Below are 24,105 nucleotides of genomic sequence, written 5' to 3' on the forward strand. Positions count from 1 at the left end.
CGCTCAGCATTCTCATCGTTCTACATTTTTTGTCTCTTCTGCAGGGTTAAAGACCCTGCTTCAGAGAGAACTCTCGCCCCAGGGTTGCCTGAGGGCTCGAGACGCCAGGCCCTATCCCCCTCCGGCCCCATGGTACCACCCCAGGGGCTGATTGGGGACCGAGATTATTATTTGTTTTAAGGGCACACACTCCCCGTCGACCCCCATGGTACCGTCCCAGGGGGTGTTTCTGGTGGAGGTGAAGAGGAATCCCTGAGGATGTCAGACTGTGACAGCGCAGGAGCCCTCACATCAAGGGGTCCTCTGTCACCAGGCCTCCCCCAGCGTTCACCTGATACCCTGGGCCCAGGCTGAGGTTCTGGCACTGCAGCGCAGGAGCGCTGCGCAGTCTCCATCACGGCCCCCCGGAATCCTCAACACTTACCAGGGGCCGCAGCAATCATGGAGGGGACATATGGATCCGAGCGACGCGCGTGGACGCAGGTGAGAGCTGTACCGCGCCCAGGGCGGCCGCGGCTCATTAATTTAGTCCCCGGCTTCGGGCCTAACTCGGGCCGGAGCGCTCCGCCCCCCGTTTGCGCGCGCCCCCTCTGGCCCGCCCTTTGCATATTCTGCCCAGAGACAGCCACCTCATCGGCCACACGCCCCCTCCAGCAGTAAAAAAAAAAAAAAAAAAAGAGGCAAAAGCCCGCGTTTTATTCTTACCAACGGCTCACCTCAGCACATGCAGGCCTGTGAGCAACAGCATCTTTTCTCTGCGGCTACCCCAGCTACTCTGAGGCCCCTGCTGACCCGGGAAGGACACAGGCAAGGGTGAGTGCTGCTCCTCATTAGGACCAGCGACACTTTGTACTTTTTTGTTTTTTTCTTCCAATTTTCTCCTGTCTCCTCCCTAGTAGGAGCCCTGAGCAGCCATGCCTAACTCTAAGTCGTCCCGATCCAAACAGGCCCCCTTCATAATGCATTTTGCGTGCTCGTCCTGCAACGAAAAATTCTCCCAAGGCCAGGCTACCTCCCTCTGCGCAGCTTGCACTCCCTATCCGCAGCCCACGCAGATTGCCCCAGACGCTGCTAGCCCCCCCGTCCACGCCGCTACTGTAGCAGTACAGGACGCATCGGGCCCCAATGCGCTCCCTCCCCCGGAGTGGCTGACTTCTCTCTCCCAGTCAGTGGATTCTCGGTCAAGAGCGTCCCTGACCATCGCGCAAACTTTGCAGTCGCTCCCTACGCTCAGCCATGCCACACAGGTCCAGCCGCCACAGGACGACAGTTGTGCTGACCCTGACCTGGCTGCTGGAGCGCGGAAGCGAACCCGCATGGTCTCGTCTTCCAATTCCTCCCAGAGGTCTCTCTCCTCTCCAAGGCCCGAGCGCCACTCGTCTCCGGGACCATCCGATCTCTCCGGAGAAGAGTCGGATGCAGCCTAACTGCTGGACTCGGACCAGGCAGCTGATGTCAGGCGTATGGTGGACAGCCTGGTCAACGCAGTGAATAAGACGCTGAAGCTCCAGCCGGGCTCTGCCACCTCCCAGAGCTCACAGGTATCTTTCAAACGTGTTAAGCGTGTCCACAGGTCTTTCTGCGATCATCCGGAATTCGCTGAGATCCTACGCAAGCACAGACAGCAACCGGACAAGACGTTCAACAACGGTAAGTCGATTGACTTACACTATCCCTTCCCCGAGGATCTTAGGAAAGAATGGGCAGGCTCACCGGTGGTCGACCCCCCAGTCTCCCGCTTGTCCTCGCATACGGTTCTATCTCTGCCACAGGGGACATCGCTCCGTGACGCCACGGACCGAAACATTGAGAGGTTCGCCCGTTCGGCTTTCGAGGCAGCAGGCGCTGTCCTGTCGCCGTCTTTCGCCGCCGTCTGGGTAGCGAAGGCCATGGTGACATGGGCCGACACCCTCCGCAGAGGCCTTCGCTCACAGGATGGCGATCCCGAGCTCGTCAACATGGCGGTGTAGATTGTCCTAGCGGGTGAGTATATCATTAACGCATCTCTGGCGTCTGCCAACTGCGCAGCACAGGCGGCCAGCAACACGGTGGCAATCCGCCAGGCGGTCTGGCTCAGAGCCTGGAATGCAGACGCAGCTTCAAAGAAATCTCTTACGGCCCTCCCATTTGCAGGAGGCCGACTGTTTGGGGACAGGCTCGATCAGATCATCGCCGAGGCTACGGGAGGAAAGAGCACTTCCCTTCCCCAGCTGAGGCCAAGACGTATTCCGCGCCGCCAGCCGACCTCAGGTTTTCGTCCTTTTCGCAGCTTCAGTTCCACTACACAGCCTAGGAGGAACATATCCCCACAGAGAAACAGGAAGAACCCGTCCTTCAAAACAAATCCGTCCTGGCATCCTAGATCACGCCAGCCAGCCAAACCAGCATCTAGATCTCAGCGATACTCCTCCAAATGACTCGTGGTCTTCGCGCGTCAGCGCGGACCAGGTGGGGGGGCGCCTGTCTCTTTTCCAACACGTCTGGCTGCCCTTGATCACAGACGCTTGGGTCAGAGAAATTCTAGTCTCAGGATACAAGATAGAGTTCTCGTCAATGCCCCCAAGTCGGTTTTTCCTTTCCCATCCTCCCGAATCAGACGCACGAGCTCGCCCTTTTCTTCACGCCATCGAAACTCTTCACCGCTCAGGGGTCGTGGTGCCGGTCCCAGACTCGGAACGGTTCAGGGGAGTCTACTCAAACCTCTTCGTTGTCCCCAAAAAGGACGGCACTGTGCGTCCCATTCTCGACCTCAAGGTCCTCAACAGGTACGTCAGACCCAGAAAATTTCGCATGGAGTCCCTCCGATCGGTCATTGCCTCCATGGAGGTCGGCAAATTCCTCGCCTCTCTGGACATACAGGATGCATATCTGCACATCCCGATTGCACATCAACACCAGAAATTCCTGTGCTTTGCCGTGACAGACGATCATTATCAGTTTACTGCCCTATCTTTCGGTCTTGCGTCTGCGCCCCGAGTATTCACGAAAGTCATGGTTGCTGCCATGTCGATCCTGCACTCCAGAGGAGTTCTGGTAATTCCATACCTGGACGACTTGCTGATCAAGGGGTCCTCTTTCAACGACTGCCGTCTAAGTGTCCAGATTACCATCGATACTCTGTCCCGGCTCGGTTGGATCATCAATCGGAAGAAGTCCTCTTTGACCCCGGCCCGCCGGATAACATTCCTCGGCATGGAGTTCGATACCATCCAAGGACGTGTGTCCCTTCCACAGGAAAAGATTGCCTCCCTCCAGAGGGATGTCCAGACCCTCCACCGCTCCAGAGCGGTGTCCATACGATTCGGTATGAGGGCCCTAGGTCGGATGGTGGCGGCAATAGAGGCGGTCCCGTTCGCCCGCTTTCATCTTCGCCCCCTTCAGCTATCTCTGCTGCACAATTGGGACAAGTCGCTATTCACCCTGGATCGCAAGATAAATTTGTCCCCGGAAGTCCGCCGCTCTCTGCTCTGGTGGACCAACAGCCTAAATCTCTCCAAAGGAATGTCATTCGTACCGGTATACTGGCAGACAGTCACCACCAATGCCAGCCTTCTGGGCTGGGGAGCTGTGTTCCATCATCACACGGCTCACGGACAGTGGTCCTCCCGGGAAAGCCGACTCCCGATCAACGTTTTGGAGATCAGAGCGGTCCTTCGAGCCCTGCAAGCTTTTCAGCGCCTTATACAGGGGTCTCCAATCAGAATACAGTCGGACAACGCCACGGCGGTGGCATACATCAATCACCAGGGCGGCACGAGGAGCATCATGGCAATGAGAGAGGTGAAGAAGATCATACAGTGGACAGAGTCGCGCAACTCCAGGATCTCCGCGGTACATATCCCCGGCGTGGAAAATTGGGCGGCCGACTATCTCAGCAGACAGGGTCTGGCGTCGGGCGAATGGTCTCTCAACAGAGACGTTTTCGGACAGATCTGCCACAGATGGGGGACTCCGGATGTGGACCTGATGGCCTCGCGGTTCAATAATCAAGTCCCACAGTTCATATCTCGCTCCCACGACAAGCAGGAGCTAGGAGTCGACGCCCTCATTCTTCCGTGGAATCACTTCAGACTACCGTTCATCTTTCCGCCGCTGCCACTGATGACAAGAGTCCTCAAGAAAATCAAGGCAGAGGGCATTCCGGTGATTCTCATCGCCCTAGAATGGCCCAGGCGAGCATGGTTCGCAGAACTCGCGCAGCGCGTCACAGACACCCCATGGCGGCTTCCGGATCGGCCGGACCTGCTGTCTCAAGGTCCGCTCTTCCATCAGAATTCAGGGGTTCTCAATTTGACGGCATAGCTCTTGAATCCTGGCTGTTAGCCCAGTCAGAATTTGCTCCAGGAGTGATTCAGACTATGATTAGGGCTCGAAACCCTTCATCTTCGAAGATCTACTACCGCACCTGGAAGGCCTTTTTTCAGTGGTGCGAGGTCAACGGAAATCTCTCCCCGCTAGTTCTGTCACTACCGATGCTTCTAGCGTTCCTTCAGGCAGGGTTGCAAGCGGGTCTCTCGCTGGCAACCATCAAGGGGCAGGTTTCGGCTTTGTCTGTTCTTTTCCAAAGAAATCTAGCATCACGTCCGCAGGTCAAGACGTCCATCCAAGGTGTCGCTCATCTGAATCCGCCCTATCGGGCTCCGCTAGAACCATGGGATCTCAATCTGGTTTTAGGATCCCTCCAACTGGCTCCATTTGAACCACTCAAAGAATCTTCAGTCTCACACTTATCCTGGAAAGTGATCTTTTTGGTGGCGGTCACTTCAATCAGGAGAACGTCTGAACTGGCAGCTCTTTCGTGCCGTTCACCTTTTCTTGTGTTTCACCAGGACAAGGTTGTCCTGTGTCCGTCTCCGGAGTTCCTGCCGAAGGTGGTGTCTCCTTTTCACCTGAATGAGGATATCGTGCTTCCATCTTTTTGTCCGGCACCCACTCGCTCCTTGGAAAGGTCACTGCACACTCTGGACTTAGTACGAGCGCTCAGGATTTACGTCTCGAGAACTGCGCCTTTCCGCAAATCAGACAACCTGTTCGTCCTGCCTTCTGGTCCCAAGAAGGGCATTCCGGCATCCAAGGCTACCATTGCCAGATGGATCAGGTCAGCCATTTCGGAGTCCTACCGAATCAGGGACAAGTCCCCTCCGAGAGGAGTAAGAGCCCATTCCACCCGGGCACTTGGGGCGTCTTGGGCAATCAGACACCAGGCTTCAGCCGAGCAAGTCTGCAAAGCCGCAACGTGGTCCAGTCTTCATACCTTCACCAGGTTTTACAAGGTCCACACTCAGGCATCAGCACATGCCTGCCTTGGGAGAAAGGTGTTGCAGACGGCCGTCGCACACCTCTAAAAAGGTAGTAAACGTGTACAGAGCGTTCCTACAGAATTTGTGCTTCATTTTGGATCTGTAGGATGGCTTATGTACCCACCCAGGGACTGCTTTTGGACGTCCCATGGTCCTGTGTCCCCCAATGAAAGCGATAGAGAAAGAAGGATTTTTGTGTACTCACCGTAAAATCTCTTTCTCTGAGTCTTCATTGGGGGACACAGCACCCACCCTGTTTGGATTGTGAGGTCTTCATTTACCGGATGTTTCCCGATGTTGTTTGCGGGTCACCTTTGTTTCCATCCGGCTATTATATATATACGTGCCATAAGGCACGGTGTTTTTTTCATCACACATTTTTCTCGTGTATTACATTCTTTAGTTATGGTTGTTCAGGTCTCTCCTACTACTGCTTTTGCACAAAACTGGCATAGATCCGCCTCCGGCTCGGGGTGTACACTGCCAGGGAGGAGCTAACTCTTTTTATGTTCACTTAGTGTCAGCCTCCTAGTCACAGCAGCATACACCCATGGTCCTGTGTCCCCCAATGAAGACTCAGAGAAAGAGATTTTACAGTGAGTACACAAAAATCCTTCTTTTTAGAAATTTGAAAATCTTCACAAGCTACATCCATGGTCAAAATTGTCGGTCCCCCTCGATTAACCCCTTAACGACTGCGGGCAGTAAAATTACATCCTAGCGGTCAATACTGCCCGCGGTCTGCCGGCAGCATCATGCTGCGATCGGCACACATCTCAGCTGATTTTCACAGCTGAGATGTGTGCCTGCTAGGCACGAGCAGAATCGTTATCTGCTCGTGCCGTTTAACCCCTTATATGGCGCTGTCAATATGTGACAGCGCCATTATAAGCGTGATCGCGGTAAAAATGTACTTACCGCCCGATACCGGAAGTCACGTGACGCGATCACGTGACTCCCGATAGTTGTCATGGTAGCACAGGGTCATGTGATGACTCCTGTACTACACCTGACTTGCTTTCACTTTCGCTGTGCCAGTGGCACAGCAAAAGAGAGAGAGCATATCTGCTGTTTACAGCCTTGTAGCTGTGATCAGCAGATACTGCAGAGCGATCGGATTGCTGATCGCAATAGCCCCCTAGGGAGACTAGTAAAATAAAAAAAAAAAAGTTAAAAAAAGTTTTAAAAAATTTTAAAAAAACCCTAAAAGTTCAAATCACCCCCCATTCGCCCCATTGAAAATTAAAGGGTTAAAAAAAAAAAATAATATATACACACATTTGGTATCGCCGCGTTCATAAACGCCCGATCTATCAAAATATAAAATCAATTAATCTGATCAGTATACGGCGTAGCGAAAAAAAAATTCCAAACGCCAAAACAACGTTTTTTTGTCGTCACAACTTTTGCGCAAAATGCAATAAGAGACGATCAAAACGTAGCATCTGCGCAAAAATGGTACCATTAAAAACGTCAGCTCGAGACGCAAAAAATAAGCCGTCACTGAGCCATAGATCCCGAAAAATGAGAACGCTACGGGTCACAGAATATGGCGTAAAACGTGCGCCACTTTTTTCGGACAAACGTCCGATTTTTTTTAACCCCTTATATAAAAGTAAACCTATACATGTTTGGTGTCTACGAACTCGCACTGACCTGAGGCATCACACCCACATATCAGTTTTACCATATAGTGACCACAGTGAATAAAATATCTCAAAAACCATAGTGCTATTGCACTTTTTTTGCAATTTTTCTGAATTTGGAAATTTTTTGCCGCTTTCCAGTACACTATATGATAAAACTGAGGGTTTCATTTAAAAGTACAGCTCGTTCCGCAAAAAATGAGCCCTCACATGACCATATTGACTGAAAAATAAAAAAAGTTACGTCTCTCAGAAAAAGAATGACGAAAAAAAAAACGGAAAGCGAAAAATCGGGGTTAATTAAAGAAAAACCCACAATGGTCACAGAAATAACTTGAACCTGACAAAAGTAATAATATAAAAATCTATGAAAATGAACAAATGAAAGTCGGACATTGCTGCTTTTCTGCTTCCACAGAATTATTTTAAATAATGAAACTAGTGATACATGCCTGGACAGAAATGATGATCCCTTAACCTAATATTTTGTTGCACAACCTTTCAAGGCAAACAAACGATTCCTGTAATTGTTAATGAGACTTCTGCGCCTCTCGACGGGTATTTTGGCCGCTCCTCAAGAGACCTCTTGACAACCACCAGGTTACCAGCCTATGGAAATCCTCTGTCCAAGAGCATGGATTGAGAGGCTTGTCATTGAAGAATTCACAGATATAATGTATTTCAAAGCAGAAGCTTATGGAAAATGATTTAACCCCTTCAGTGAACACAACAAAAAAATTACCGTATTTTTCGCTTTATAAGACGCACTTTTGTTCCCCCAAATTTTTAGGGAACGTAGTGGGTTCATTTATAATCGGATTATATGGCTGCAGGGCCCAGGGGAGGTGGGGGCAGCTCTGGAGCGGTGATGGAGGCTGAGGCAGGCTGGTGAAGGCTGCAGGAGGCAGATGTGTTGGATATGGCCCCCATGCTGCTGCCCATAATAAAATAAAAAAACTACTTGCCTCCAGCGTGTCTCCCCGGTTTCCCTGCTGCCGCTGTGATCAGGCACACAGATGATGTCACTCTGCTGTGCCGATCACATGACCGGCACAGAGAACCAGGAAATGCAGGAGCTCAGCAGCACAGAGGGAGACACGAGGGAGGACAGCACTGGAGAAAATAGAGAATTTATTTTACTATGGGCAGCAGCATGGGGGGCCATATCAAACACAGGGGAACGTGTGCCAGCCATAGGGGACCATGGGCAGCACAGGGAGATGTGTGCCACCCATAAGGGGCCATGGGCAGCACAGGGAGACGTGTGCCATCCATAGGGGCCATGGGCAGCACAGGGGGCACGTGCCATCCATAGGGGGCCATGGACAGCACAGGGGGACGCGTGCCATCCATGGGGGGCCATAATCTGGATATGGCCCCCTTATATTGAATAAGGGGGCTAATTTTAGGATGGGGGCTATGAGGGACATATACCCTATATCAGAGGTTCCCAACTCCAGTCCTCAAGGCACACCAACAGTGCATGTTTTCAGGATTTCCTTAGTATTGCACAGGTGATAATTTAATCACCTGCAAAGGTGCTGAATCCAACACCCATGCAATGCTAAAGAAATCCTGAAAACATGCACTGTTGGTGTGCCTTGAGGACTGGAGTTGGGAACCTCTGCCCTATATGATTTGTTAGACGGACACTGGCATAAGGACCCCATTTAACTTTAATATATAAAAAAAAAATCTTTTTTCCTTCACCAAACTTGGGTGTGTGTCTTATAAAGCGAAAAACACGGTGTATTATACTTTTTACTCAAAGCGTCAAACAAAAATTGGACTAAAACATGATCGAAAAGACGAGTGGAAATAAAAAGGTATCACTAGAAATTGAATTGTCCTGCAAAAATAAAGATACCAAACAACTCTCTCATGAGAAAAATACTAAATATACATCTCCTAGAATGACAATAACAAAATAATTACCGTATTTTTCAGACTATAAGGCGCACTTTTTTTCCCCCCAAATGTTGGGGGAAAGTGGGGGTTGCGTCTTATAGTCTGAATGTGGCTGCGGGGAATGAGGGTGGAGCGAGTCATCGGGGGCATGAGCAGGTTGCAGCAGCACCTGCCGTGACCACGTGGACCCGCTCATTACGTATGCACGCCCATCCTCCCGCCCATCTCTCAGCACCGAAGCCGACGTTGACAGGTGGGCGGGGGATGCGCGCTTACTAAACAGCTGGCAGCATGATCACCCCTGGAAACTACAGCCTGGAGTGATTATGTGCAGCTGAATTCACTATCCCCCCCCCTCCCCCGAGCATCATCGTCAGCGCGGGGCGCAGTGAATAAGTATACTCACCCGTCACCGTTCCCCTGCAGCACCGCAATCTCCTGTCTGCCGGCCGCGGCTGTGTCATCGCTGTGGACACGTGTCCCCACAGCCGCGCCGGCACAGACAGGAGGACATCGTGATGCTGCAGGGATCGTGGCCGGCTCCACACAGAGCGGCCGGCACAGACAGGAGGACGAGCGATGCTGCGTGGTGCGAGGAAATTTTCTTTCTCTAAAAGCCAGGGTGCGTCTTATGGTCCGGTGCATCTTATAGTCCGAAAAATACGGTATTTTTATATTAGATATTTTTTATTGTGCAAAATCACCAAAAACAATACAAATCCGGTATCACTGTAATCGTACTGACCCAAAGAATAAAGCCATCTCACTTGTAACACACGCGGAACGGTGTGAAAGTCCTGAATTAATGTTTTTTTTGTTCATCCTGCCTACTAAAAATATTACTATAAAGCAATTAAAAAATGGTATGTGCACGTAAATGTTAACAATAAAAACGTAAACTAGTGCTGCAGAAAACACCATCTTAGATGACTGTTAAAACAAAGAAAAATGAAAGCTCTCAAAATAGTTTGATGTAAAAAGGTTTTTTTTGTTTAAGAAACGGTGTTCTCTGTGTGTGATGGCACCCAAACCTAAAAAGACACACAATATAAATCTGAAACTGGTGTAATTGCAACGTCTAATCATGTATACCGCACAGTGACCTGTGTAAAAACTAAATAAAAGAAATTATTGACCTACTGTGGATTTGTTCATTGTTCCTCCCGAAAATTGCAGAAGGGCTCTGCACACATTTATCCTGAACTCAGAGCTGAGCTCTTACACAGGATAATCCATGAAAATCTCTGAAACACGGGCTTCAGACAGAACCCCTGACTGAAAATTCACTATAATGAGGCAGATGGAGACACTGGCTTATGATCCAGTAGTGTCCCTTTTTTTTAGGCATGCACAATAGCACAATCGGACACAGGTTAGTACACCCCAGAGTAACTCTGCTGACTCATTAGTAAATGGATCTGTCGTGATTTTTATCTCAACCACGCATTTCAGATTTTTAGATGGAAACCCCGATGTAATTACTCAGTGTAGAGCACAAGATACTTGTAAATTGATACAAAATGTTTGTACCCAAAAATGCCACCAATCACACCTTCAACTCAACCCACCCCCAAAAACGTCACCACTCAGGTATGTAATCTTGTCAAAGAAATATAAGAGGTGTCCACATTACTGGTATCACAAAGGTTCAGGAATAGCAACATGGGTCTCACCCAAAGAACTCTATTTAAATATGTGCTACTAAACGCAAATGTCCCCATCTCTTCTGACCCACAGAAATGTGACTGAACCACAGTTAGAAATGAAGGCGTGAAGGAACAGCGTCTTCCAAGGAGCAATGAGTATAATACAAAAATCTTTATTCAAAGCATTTTCAGAACAATAAAAAAACTGCAGCATGTGTTAACATCTGATGCGTTTCTGGATCACAAAAAGATGTCCTTTGTCATAGGAATGACTTTTCTTATGACTAAGGACGTCTTTGTGTACCAGAAACGCGTTGGTGTTAACATGCTGCAGTTTTTTTTAGTGTTTTTAAAATGCTTTGAATAAAGATTTTGGGATTTTACGCATCGCTCCTTGGAAGATGCCTCTCCTTCACTCCTCCATTTCTATTATTCTGGTTGATGCCGTGCTAGAGGATCTGGCACCAATTTCCCATTTCACATGCACAAAGCCTGAAAAGTAGTTTGTAACCACACAGAAATTGTGTAAGAAATTATATGGTCCATTTCTCATAATAGCCCTTTTGCAACTTACAAACTTGAAACTAAACCAACATTTTATTGCAAAAAAAAAAATCTCGACTGCCCAATGTTACACAATTCTGTGAATCATCTGTGGGTTTAAAGTGCTCACTAAACCCCTTAGACGAATTACTCAAGCGCATTTGCGGAACAGAATTGGACATATTCCATAGTAATGGAATGGACATACGGACACCGATGTGTATTTTTATCGAACTGATGGCACAGTGCTTCTATATGGCATTCGATCCTACACAAAACACATTGAAAAGATGGTCTTGTCAGTAGGTCCGCAAAAAAAGGAACTGAGCAGGACAAACGGAATGGTCGTCTGAATGAGCCCATGAGCCAATAGAACACTTGTGGGGTAACATCAAAAATGGTGTTTCTGAGGCAAAGCCAACAAATGGAAATAAATTATGGGATGTAGTCAAAGCTTTTGTGACGCCCTGGACTAGCCAGGTAGTCACAGACATAACAACATACACACCCCCACCCTAGGCAGTTACAACAGTCAGACAAAAACCCTTGTTGCCTCCCTCCAGGGTCTGATGTCCACACCGGGTGGGGCGGAGCCAGGCAGTTGGCCCCACCCACCGGGGAGTTCACAGGCCTGGAGGCGGGAAAAGAGACAGATTAGTTTTGGAGGTGAAAGTGAGAGGAGTAAAACGTCTGCGTGTGCCTGTGTAGGAGCCCAGGCACTGACAGCAAGGTTGTCAGACGGTGATGGCCGTCTGCAGGAGTTGGTAGAACTCTGCAAAGCCGTAAGGACCGGGGTCGGGCGTTGGCCCGCCGGTATCGAACCGGGGAGCAGAGTGAGGGTAAGCACACAGGCAGGGCCGTCGGACCCCGACCAGGCTTGGAGCCGCTGTCAATAGTCAAATCCGAGTGTGACAGGGGCTCCCCAACAACCAAGTCCCGACAGAAGGCAACAGTCCACACCTTGAGGATATACAGCCACCGCCACAGGCTAGAGATCCAAGGGCCAGCGCCTGCGGACAAAACGGGCTCCTACAGCACCTATACGCCGGGGAGCAGACTACCGGTGGGCAACCACAGGAGTCAGAACATTCTAACAGGTGCAGGGAAAGACAGCCACCATCAGCCGTCCGGGGAGAGCACAACAACACTGCAGCCGGCTGCGGGACCCGTCCATCCGGCCGTTTTGGTTTACCAGAGACTCTGTCAGTGATTGTCTGAGTGAGTACACCAGTGCTGTCCGGCACCGCGCCTCGCTGTCCCTGCAACCCTGCACCCCGGCCATCCAGCCTCCCCGTTACACCACCGGGCCCCGGGATCACCAACCCCCCTACCCACGGAGGGGACAACATCCTAGCTGCTCCCTACCATCTCTCCCGGGATCCCCGTCACCAGCAGCGGTGGTGCCATCATCACCATGTCCCGTGTGTGTCGTCACGAACAATCTCCCCAACCAAACCATCCCTTTTCACTCACGGGTGAGGAGCGCTGCTCGAGTCCCCGGGTCCGGCCCACCTCTCGAGTCACTGAGCAGCAGAAGCCCCGGACCCGAGCATGGCGAGCGCGTCCCCTTCGCCCGCGACACTTTCTGGCTGGAAAAAGAGTTGACAGTTGCCAGTGACGCACCCGTGGGGTCGGGTGCTTACTCGTCACCAGGCGACGGTTCTTCTCCTGGGATGCCTCGCCCGGCTCCGTGACCCCGGCATTGTCAATAAAGCTTTGGGATGGGGATGATGGGAGTAGTAGTTTGTGAAGCCACCTGTGGTGTGCGGCCAGTTATTAGCCGCCGCTGCGGGATTGCTTCTCTCTTCTGGGGCGGATGACTACGCAGCTCAGATGGTACAGCTCTCTACAGGCAAAGCTATGCCCCAGGGAGGATGATGGTGGAAGTAGTCTCTGTCGATGCAGTAGCGCGATGCTGGAAATTCCGCCAGAAAATGGACGACACAGACGATGCAGTTCAAGGTCTTTACTCTGTAGTAGCACACCGCTTTTGGAGCACCAGGCTACGCTGTGATAGGCTTCAGCCGATCCCGGATACTTCGGAGGATGAGGCCGGTGTTTCCTTCTGTGCGTCACCTGTCAATGCTTTCTCTCCACCCCAGCTCCTGGGCCGTGGAACGGTTCACGGGTGCCTTCCGCCCTCCCCGCGTACCCTGAGATTCCCCTTCTTTCCTAAGAACCCAGGTCGAGCCTCCAGCTCCAGACCACGGGCCCATGTCTGTTCGTGTCTCTGCTTCCTGGGGGTGTCTGCTCCTAAGTGTGACCTCACACGGACAGTGTCTGGTGCTGACTGCCTATTGTGTGTTGGATGGCTCCTCACTTCCCCAGTGGTTGCCTCGACTCCCGGGTCCCTGAACTAGCGGGCATGAGGTCCCATACCTCGTTATGGCCACCCCAGCACCTACCCTAGTCCGGTCCCAGTGGCAGGACTCACGTGTATATGTGTTGGTTGAGTGTGATGGTGGTTGTTACTGGTGACGAACTTCTCCGTATCCATGATGAATACTGGAACTTAAGTGAAGTGCAGTACACTGTGGTGCCTGAAGCCGCAGGGGCGCCACATCAGAATTTGGTGACTATGCAACATAGATGTGAAGCAGTTCTAAAAAAATGGTTATGTAGCTAAATATTACGTTAGTGATTCACAGTAAATGCCCGGGTTAATAACTGCTGTTAACAAAATAGAATGTATTAACATTCCCGGGATAGAATGTATAAATAGAATATATTAACGCCCGGGATAGTAACTGTCTCTCTGTTTCTCACCCATTCTCTGTCTGTCTCCCCCTCTGATATCTATCTCTGTCTCTCTCTCTATCTCTTTGTCTGTCTGTCTCTTTCCCTGTCTGATTCTGTCTCTTTCTCCGTCTGTCTCAATCTCTGTCCCTGTCTGTCTGTCTATCTATCTCTTTCCTTGTCTGTCTATCTATCTCTGTCACTTTCCCTGTCTGTCTCTTTCCCTGTCTGTCTCTTTCCCTCTCTTTCCCTGTCTGTCTCTTTCCCTGTCAGTCTGTCTCTTTGTCTGTGTCTGTCTCTTTGTGTCTGTCGTTAACCCTGTCTATGTCTGTTTCTTACCCTGTCTGTGTCTGCCTCTTTCCCTGTCTGTGTCTGTCTCTTTCCCTGGCTGCATTGTGACACGCCAACATTCCATATAAAGGCGTGGCTGCGCATTCGTCTGAAGTTCTGGCTGCACTGTGGCTCCCGGCTCCATTCGCTTTAATGGAGGCAGGTTTTTTGGTGAATAACTGTAAAGAGCGGGGTTAAAATTTCCCCTCAAAACATAGCCTATGACGCTCTCGGGGTCCAGAAGTGTGAGTGTGGAAAATTTTGTGGTTGTAGCTGCGACGGTGCGGATGCCAATCCCGGACATACATACATACATACACACACACATACACACATTCAGCTTTATATATTAGATATAGGCTCTTTGGAAGCTGCTAGTGAGTGACCTCATGCACTCAGTAGAATAACCCTATATGGTTTGGACAGCTGCATATATAACATGACACATGGGAGGAGGGGGAGGGGGGGTCACTCTTGCACATATCGAAGCTGAGCCAGAATCTATCCAGCCCATGCAAGATGAAGTAACACATGCTGTCAGGCCTACAGTATCTAAGGCTTGCCTAACCATTCAGGAACCAAGGAAAGATGAATGAAGATTTCTATTGATTTTGTAAGAATTGGACTATTATTGAACTCTTTACGTAAGCTAAGAAAGAATACTATTTTTTTTCCTTTCTGTAACTGAACTGTAACTTTATTTTTTGGCAAACCTTTTACTAAATATAAAATACATCTATTTATTTTTACATTTTTTTAAGTTCGTCTTTCATGCGCCTTATCATGTATTTGAAGAAAAATATATTTAAGGGATATATTTTAACACACTGGTATTTTTTTTTAACAGCCAATGTTCATTTTTTTATATTTTCTGTAAAGTAGTTAAACAATCTATTTTGATACAAAAATGGAGGATACCAGAATGTACCGCATCTTTAAACAATCTATAAATTTTTCGGCATGTTTTCATTTAGAAAACAGTGTGTAACATTCCCAATGCATGGAAATAAAAACTATTATAACAATTTTGGCCATAACTCATGTTTTTAAACACATTATTATTTTGAGCACAACTGTACCTGGAAGGAGCACATACATTCTAGTGTCTTCAATAGTGAATTAGCTAGAATGTACAGGCTGCAGTCAGGACTTGGAAGGAGCCCGTATATCTGAAATCCTCAGTAATTAGACTGTGAGACCTCGCAGGCAGGGTCCTCTCTCCTCCTGTACCTGTCTGTGTCTGGTACTGTTCATGATTATTGTACTTGGTTTTTATGTATACCCCTTTCACATGTAAATCGCCATGGAAAAAATGGTGCTATAATAATAAATAATAATAATATACACCTGGAAGGAGCCTGAGTTTTTTCATTAAAGAGTGTATTGCAATGTACGGGCTGCAGTAAGGTCAGAGAAGGAGCCTGTATATCTGAAATCCTCAGTAATATACACCTGGAAGGAGCCTGTACATTCTAGCGTCTTCAGTAGTGAAACAGCTAGAATGTACAGGCTGCAGTCAGGCCCAGGAAGGAGTCCGTGCATTCTAGCTTCTTCAGTAGTGAGTCAGCTAGAATGTACGGGCTGCAGTCAGGACCTGGAAGGAGCCCATATATCTGAAATTCTCAGTAATTAGACTGTGAACCCTCGCAGGCATGGTGCTCTCTCCTCCTGTACCAGTCTGTGTCTTGTAATGTTCATGATTATAGTGCTTGTTTTTATGTATACCCTTTCCACGTGTAAATGGCCATGGAATAAATGGTGCTATAATAATAAATAATAATAATATACACCTGGAAGGAGCCTGTACACTTTAGTTTTTTCAGTAAACAGTGTATTGCAATGTACGGGCTGCAGTAAGGTCATGGAAGGAGCCTGTATATCTGAAATCCTCAGTAATATACACCTGGAAGGAGCCTGTACATTCTAGTGTCTTCAGTAGTGAAACAGCTAGAATGTACAGGCTGCAGTCAGGCCCAGGAAGGAGTCCGTACATTCTAGCTTCTTCAGTAGTGAGTCAGCTAGAATGTACGGGCTGCAGTCAGGACCTGGAAGGAGCCTGTATATCTGAAATTCTCAGTAATTAGACTGTGAGCCCTCGCAGGCAGGGTCCTCTCTCCTCCTGTACCAGTCTGTGTCTTGTAATGTTCATGATTATAGTGCTTGTTTTTATGTATACCCTTTCCACATGTAAATAAATGGCAATGGAATAAATGGTGCTATAATAATAAATAATAATAATATACACCTGGACGGAGCCTGTACATTTTAGTTTCTTCAGTAAAGATCGTATTATAATGTACGGGCTGCAGTAAGGTCCGGGAAGGAGCCTGTATATCTGAAATCCTCAGTAATATACACCTGGAAGGAGTCTGTACATTCTAGCGTCTTCAGTAGTGAAACAGCTAGAATGTACGGGCTGCAGTCAGGACCTGGAAGGAGTCCGTACATTCTAGCTTCTTCAGTAGTGAGTCAGCTAGAATGTACGGGCTGCAGTCAGGCCCTGGAAGGAGCCCATATATCTGAAATTCTCAGTAATTAGACTGTGTACCCTCGCAGGCAGGGTGCTCTCTCCTCCTGTACCAGTCTGTGTCTTGTAATGTTCATGATTATAGTGCTTGTGTTTATGTATACCCTTTCCACGTGTAAATGGCCATGGAATAACTGGTGCTATAATAATAAATAATAATAATATACACCTGGAAGGAGCCTGTACATTCTAGCATCTTCAGTAGTGAAACAGCTAGAATGTACAGGCTGCAGTCAGGCCCAGGAAGGAGTCCGTACATTCTAGCTTCTTCAGTAGTGTTAAAAATATACTCTTAAATATATTTTTCTTCAAAAACGTAAAAGCACATGAAAGAAAGGACTTCAAAAATGTAAAAAATAAATGTATTTTATCTATTTAAAAATGGTTGCCAGGGTTCAGTTACAGAAAGGAAAAATAATATACTTCGTTAGCTTACGTAAAAGAGTTCATTTAGTCCATACTGATCAATGGGAAATCTTCATCCATCTCTCCTTGGATTCTGAATGGCAAGTCAGCATGTGTTCATCTTGCAGCCTCTAATCATTCTGGCAGCAGGCGACGTGCAGGAGCAGCCAGTAGCCCCCTCCATCGTGTGTTATATGACAACTGTCCAGTCCATATATGGTGTTTCAGTTGAACATAGTTCCATATGACATAATCTTCTAGAAGCTTCCAGAAGAATATATTTCTATCCTTCCATGTCAGCACTTATGTATATTCAATATGGATATTTTAATATTTATTCCTTATAAGAACTTTATTAATAAACTATGCCCTCCAACATAAACAGAACTGTGAACATATATGTCCTACTATAAAATGTTTGATAACTAGATGTATTAATTTTAATGTTTTTACAAGTAGTGAGTCAGCTAGAATGTACGGGCTGCAGTCAGGACCTGGAAGGAGCCCACATATCTGAAATTCTCAGTAATTAGACTGTGAGCCCTCGCAGGCAGGGTGCTCTCTCCTCCTGTACCAGTCTGTGTCTTGTAATGTTCATGATTATAGTGCTTGTTTTTATGTATACCCTTTCCACATGTAAATAAATGGCAATGGAATAAATGGTGCTATAATAATAAATAATAATAATATACACCTGGACGGAGCCTGTACATTTTAGTTTCTTCAGTAAAGATCGTATTATAATGTACGGGCTGCAGTAAGGTCCGGGAAGGAGCCTGTATATCTGAAATCCTCAGTAATATACACCTGGAAGGAGTCTGTACATTCTAGCGTCTTCAGTAGTGAAACAGCTAGAATGTACGGGCTGCAGTCAGGACCTGGAAGGAGTCCGTACATTCTAGCTTCTTCAGTAGTGAGTCAGCTAGAATGTACGGGCTGCAGTCAGGCCCTGGAAGGAGCCCATATATCTGAAATTCTCAGTAATTAGACTGTGTACCCTCGCAGGCAGGGTGCTCTCTCCTCCTGTACCAGTCTGTGTCTTGTAATGTTCATGATTATAGTGCTTGTGTTTATGTATACCCTTTCCACGTGTAAATGGCCATGGAATAACTGGTGCTATAATAATAAATAATAATAATATACACCTGGAAGGAGCCTGTACATTCTAGCATCTTCAGTAGTGAAACAGCTAGAATGTACAGGCTGCAGTCAGGCCCAGGAAGGAGTCCGTACATTCTAGCTTCTTCAGTAGTGTTAAAAATATACTCTTAAATATATTTTTCTTCAAAAACGTAAAAGCACATGAAAGAAAGGACTTCAAAAATGTAAAAAATAAATGTATTTTATCTATTTAAAAATGGTTGCCAGGGTTCAGTTACAGAAAGGAAAAATAATATACTTCGTTAGCTTACGTAAAAGAGTTCATTTAGTCCATACTGATCAATGGGAAATCTTCATCCATCTCTCCTTGGATTCTGAATGGCAAGTCAGCATGTGTTCATCTTGCAGCCTCTAATCATTCTGGCAGCAGGCGACGTGCAGGAGCAGCCAGTAGCCCCCTCCATCGTGTGTTATATGACAACTGTCCAGTCCATATATGGTGTTTCAGTTGAACATAGTTCCATATGACATAATCTTCTAGAAGCTTCCAGAAGAATATATTTCTATCCTTCCATGTCAGCACTTATGTATATTCAATATGGATATTTTAATATTTATTCCTTATAAGAACTTTATTAATAAACTATGCCCTCCAACATAAACAGAACTGTGAACATATATGTCCTACTATAAAATGTTTGATAACTAGATGTATTAATTTTAATGTTTTTACAAGTAGTGAGTCAGCTAGAATGTACGGGCTGCAGTCAGGCCCAGGAAGGAGTCTGTACATTCTAGCTTCTTCAGTAGTGAGTCAGCTAGAATGTACGGGCTGCAGTCAGGACCTGGAAGGAGCCCACATATCTGAAATTCTCAGTAATTAGACTGTGAGCCCTCGCAGGCAGGGTGCTCTCTCCTCCTGTACCAGTCTGTGTCTTGTAATGTTCATGATTATAGTGCTTGTTTTTATGTATACCCTTTCCACATGTAAATAAATGGCAATGGAATAAATGGTGCTATAATAATAAATAATAATAATATACACCTGGACGGAGCCTGTACATTTTAGTTTCTTCAGTAAAGATCGTATTATAATGTACGGGCTGCAGTAAGGTCCGGGAAGGAGCCTGTATATCTGAAATCCTCAGTAATATACACCTGGAAGGAGTCTGTACATTCTAGCGTCTTCAGTAGTGAAACAGCTAGAATGTACGGGCTGCAGTCAGGACCTGGAAGGAGTCCGTACATTCTAGCTTCTTCAGTAGTGAGTCAGCTAGACTGTACGGGCTGCAGTCAGGCCCTGGAAGGAGCCCATATATCTGAAATTCTCAGTAATTAGACTGTGAGCCCTCGCAGGCAGGGTGCTCTCTCCTCCTGTACCAGTCTGTGTCTTGTAATGTTCATGATTATAGTGCTTGTTTTTATGTATACCCTTTCCACGTGTAAATGGCCATGGAATAACTGGTGCTATAATAATAAATAATAATAATATACACCTGGAAGGAGCCTGTACAGTTTAGTTTTTTCAGTAAAGAGTGTATTGCAATGTACGGGCTGCAGTAAGGTCAGGGAGGGAGCCTGTATATCTGAAATCCTCAGTAATATACACCTGGAAGGAGCCTGTACATTCTAGCGTCTTCAGTAGTGAAACAGCTAGAATGTACAGGCTGCAGTCAGGCCCAGGAAGGAGTCCGTACATTCTAGCTTCTTCAGTAGTGAGTCAGCTAGAATGTACGGGCTGCAGTCAGGACCTGGAAGGAGCCCACATATCTGAAATTCTCAGTAATTAGACTGTGAGCCCTCGCAGGCAGGGTGCTCTCTCCTCCTGTACCAGTCTGTGTCTTGTAATGTTCATGAATATTGTGCTTGTTTTAGGTATACCCTTTCCACATGTAAATGGCCATGGAATAAATGGTGCTATAATAATAAATAATAATAATATACACCTGGAAGGAGCCTGTACATTCTAGATTCTTCAGTAAAGAGTGTATTACAATGTACGGGATGCAGTAAGGTCCGGGAAGGAGCCTGTATATCTGAAATCCTCAGTAATATACACCTGGAAGGAGCCCATATATTCTAGTTTCTTCAGTAAAGAGTGTATTACAATGTACGGGTTGCAGTCAGGTCCGGGAAGGAGCCTGTATATCTGAAATCCTCAGTAATATACACCTGGAAGGAGCCCGTACGTTCTAGTGTCTTCAGTAGTGAAACAGCTAGAATGTACAGGCTGCAGTCAGGCCCAGGAAGGAGTCCGTACATTCTAGCTTCTTCAGTAGTGAGTCAGCTAGAATGTACGGGCTGCAGTCATGACCTGGAAGGAGCCCATATATCTGAAATCCTCAGTAATTAGACTGTGAACCCTCGCAGGCAGGGTCCTCTCTCCTCCTGTACCAGTCTGTGTCTTGTAATGTTCATGATTATTGTGCTTGTTTTAGGTATACCCTTTCCACATGTAAATGGCCTTGGAATAAATGGTGCTATAATAATAAATAATAATAATATACACCTGGAAGGAGCCTGTACATTCTAGTTTCTTCAGTAGTGTATTACAATGTACGGGATGCAGTCAGGTCCGGGAAAGAGCCTGTATATCTGAAATCCTCAGTAATATACACCTGGAAGGAGCCTGTACGTTCTAGTGTCTTCAGTAGTGAAACAGCTAGAATATACAGGCTACAGTCAGGCCCAGGAAGGAGCCCGTACATTCTAGCTTCTTCAGTAGTGAGCCAGCTAGAATGTACGGGCTCCTTCCAGATCATGACTGCAGCCTGTACATTCTAGCTGCTTCACTACTGAAGAAGCTAGAATGTACAAGCTCCTTCCTGGGCATGACTACAGCCTGTACATTCTAGGCTCAACCCGCCGAGCAAAGGTTATCCTCCATCTATGCTCTGCTGACAGGACCTGTGATGATGTCACAGTCATGTGATCAGTCACATGGGAGGAGGAGTCAGAGATCACCTGCTACACATCATTTCTTGAAAACACTAGAATGGCTCCTCCTCAATGTGACATCATCACAGGTCCTGTAAGCACAGAGCAGCCATATGCGTGTGGCTCTGCATGAGGAGGTATGTGGAGATTCCCCATTACTGGGCGCAGGGGGCATTAACTCTTTTAGTGCTGAACCCATGATAAATCTGTGTGTGTGACTATAGTTGGATTATGTGTTATACCGGGGGCAGGACGGGGCCAGGACTGGATGTAGTGATCATGTGAAGCCGGTAACAGCTCCGGAGATTTCTTACATGGGATCTTTCTGATGTTACATCGTCATCTTCTCCCCATTCAGGTCCCTACAATATTGGATCCTCTCAGATCTTCTATAGAAGAGAATTTTCCTGATTAACCCATCAAGGATGGATAGGGACAGGGACAAGATGGCGGAGAGGATATTACACCTCACCCTAGAGATCCTCTTCCGGCTTACTGGAGAGGTGAGAGATTCTGATGACGTCACATTACATCATTCTTATCTATGGGAATAACAGATGGACAGAACTGGAGAGGTGAGGACTCTGGAAATGTCTGTAGTGAGATTTATTAATGTGTCTCTCCATAACCAGGATTACACAGTAGTGAAGAAGACCTCTAGTGAGCGCTGTCAGGCCCCTGTGTCTGAGGGATGGGGAAGACCCCTGAGCCCAATCACGGGGCCTCCACCTCACCCCCTGATACATGAGGACATCAATGACCAGAAGATCCTAGAACTCACCTACAAGATGATTGAGCTGCTGACTGGAGAGGTGACACTGCTGGGAATGCTGGGACATTATACAGTAACGCTATGAAGGGATCGGGGGATGACTGTATCATTGTATGTGTCAGGTTCCTATAAGGTGTCAGGATGTCGCCGTCTATTTCTCCATGGAGGAATGGGAGTATTTAGAAGGACACAAAGATCTGTACAAGGACGTCATGATGGAGGTTCCCCAGCCCCTCACATCACCAGGTAATAGACAGGACTAAATACACACGTCCTATAATTATTTGTATGTAAAGAATGAATTCAGTCCCTGTATGTGTCTCCTCTAGTTCTATCCAGTGAGCGGACAACACCAGAGAGATGTCCCCGTCCTCTTCTTCCACAGGACTGTAAACAAGAAGATCTCGATGTTCCTCAGGATGATCAGGTAGATGGAGAGAAGGTGTCATGAAATCTCCCTATGATGTGTAGACGGCTGTGAAGGTCTTGTGTTTAGCCACATTGTAGGACTTCTGAGCATGGATCACTATTTTAAGGTCATGCCCCACAGCATCTCAGTGAGATTAAGGTCAGGACTTTGACTAGGCCACTCCAAAGTCTTAATTTTCTTTTTCTTAACCTCTGCACGACACATAACGTACTGGGTACGTCATGGATCGTGTGAGGTTAATCCCCGCGGGTTGCCGTTGGCAGTCTGTGGAAATCTGCGCACATCTCAACTGATTTCAACAGCTGATATGTGTGCCTGCCAGGCGCGAGTGGAATCGCATTCCACCTGCGCCTATTTACCCCTTACATCTCGCTGCCAAAATCTGACAGTGAGATGTAACTTACCCACTCCCATTAGAAGTCACGTGGCGTGATCACATGACTTCTGGTGTTTGCCTTGGCAGCACAGGGTCATGGGATGACTCTTGTAGCTATCATGAGTCACTTTCTCTCACTGCCGGCAGAGGGCCGTGTGTGAGAGTAAAGGAGCTTTTCTCCAGATCTCAGCTGTGTTGCTGTCATCTGGAGAAATGGAAGAGCGATCAGACAGCTGATCGTTATAGTCCCCTCGGGGACCTAGTACAATGAAAAGTTTTAAAAAATTTAAAAAAAACCTTAAAAGTTCAAATCACCCCCCCATTCGGTCCTTTGAAAATTAAAGGGTTAAAAAGATAATAAATATACACATATTTGGTATCACTGCATTTAGAAACGCCCGATCTATCAAAATAAAAAATCAATTAATCTGATCGGTAAACGGTGTTGCGGCAATAAAATTCCAAACTTCAAAATTACGTTTTTTGGTCGTTGCAAAATGCAATACCAGGTGATCAAAACGTAGCATCTGCGCAAAAATGGTACCATTAAAAACGTCAGCTCGAGACGAAAAAAATAAGCAGTCACTGAGCCATAGACCCCGAAAAATGAGAATGCTACAGGTTTCGGAAAATGGCGCTAAAAGTGTGCCACTTTTTTTGGACAAATTTGTGAATTTTTTTAACCCTTTAAATAAAAGTGAACCTATACATGTTTACGGTATACAAACTCGCACCGACATCAGGCATCACAATGACACATCAGTTTTACCATATAGTGAACATAGTGAATAAAATATCCCAAAAACTATTGTGCGATCACACTTTTTTTGCAGATTTTCCGCACTTCAATTTTTTTTGGCTGTTTTCCAGTACACTATATGGTAAAACTCATGGTTTCATTTAAAAGTACAACTCGTCCCGCAAAAAACAAGCCCTTATATGGCAAGATTGACAGAGAACTAAAAAAGTTACGGCTCTCGGAAAAAGGGGAGCAAAAAAAAACAAAACGGAAAAACGTAAAATCGCCCAGGGGTGTAGGAGTTAAGCCATTCAAAGGTGGACTTGCTGGTGTGTTTTGGATTACTGTTCTGCTGCATAACCCAAGTGCGCTTCAGCTTGAGGTCACAAACAGATGGCTGGACATTCTCCTTCGGGATTTTTTGGTAGACAGCAGAATTCATGGTTTCGTTTACAAGTCTTCCAGGTCCTGCAGCAGCAAAACTGCTCCAGACCATTACACTGCCACTACTATATTTTACTGTTGGTATGATGTTCCTTTTCTGAAATGCTGTTACTTGTACGCCAGATGTAATGGGACATACACCTTCCAAAAAGCTCAACTTTTGCCTTGTCAGTCCACAGAATATTCTCCCAAAATTCTTGGGGATCATGTTTTCTGGCAAAATTGAGATAAGCCTTTATGTTCTTATTGTTCAGCAGTGGTTTTC

At 46.9% G+C, this 24,105-nt stretch overlaps 1 protein-coding gene across 1 annotated transcript in view; it reads left to right on the forward strand.

Annotated features, from left to right (window-relative positions):
• LOC142312846 (uncharacterized) overlaps positions 1–24,105 on the forward strand; it is a 102,924-nt gene that overhangs the window by 60,931 nt on the left and 17,888 nt on the right. The window contains exons 8-9 of the mRNA XM_075351833.1: positions 22,028–22,097; positions 22,181–22,278. Coding sequence (XP_075207948.1) covers positions 22,028–22,097; positions 22,181–22,278 — 168 coding nt within the window. The remainder of the gene's footprint in view (positions 1–22,027; positions 22,098–22,180; positions 22,279–24,105) is intronic.

Source organism: Anomaloglossus baeobatrachus, chromosome 5, assembly GCF_048569485.1.
Source record: "Anomaloglossus baeobatrachus isolate aAnoBae1 chromosome 5, aAnoBae1.hap1, whole genome shotgun sequence".
In the NCBI taxonomy this organism is placed as follows: domain Eukaryota; kingdom Metazoa; phylum Chordata; class Amphibia; order Anura; family Aromobatidae; genus Anomaloglossus; species Anomaloglossus baeobatrachus.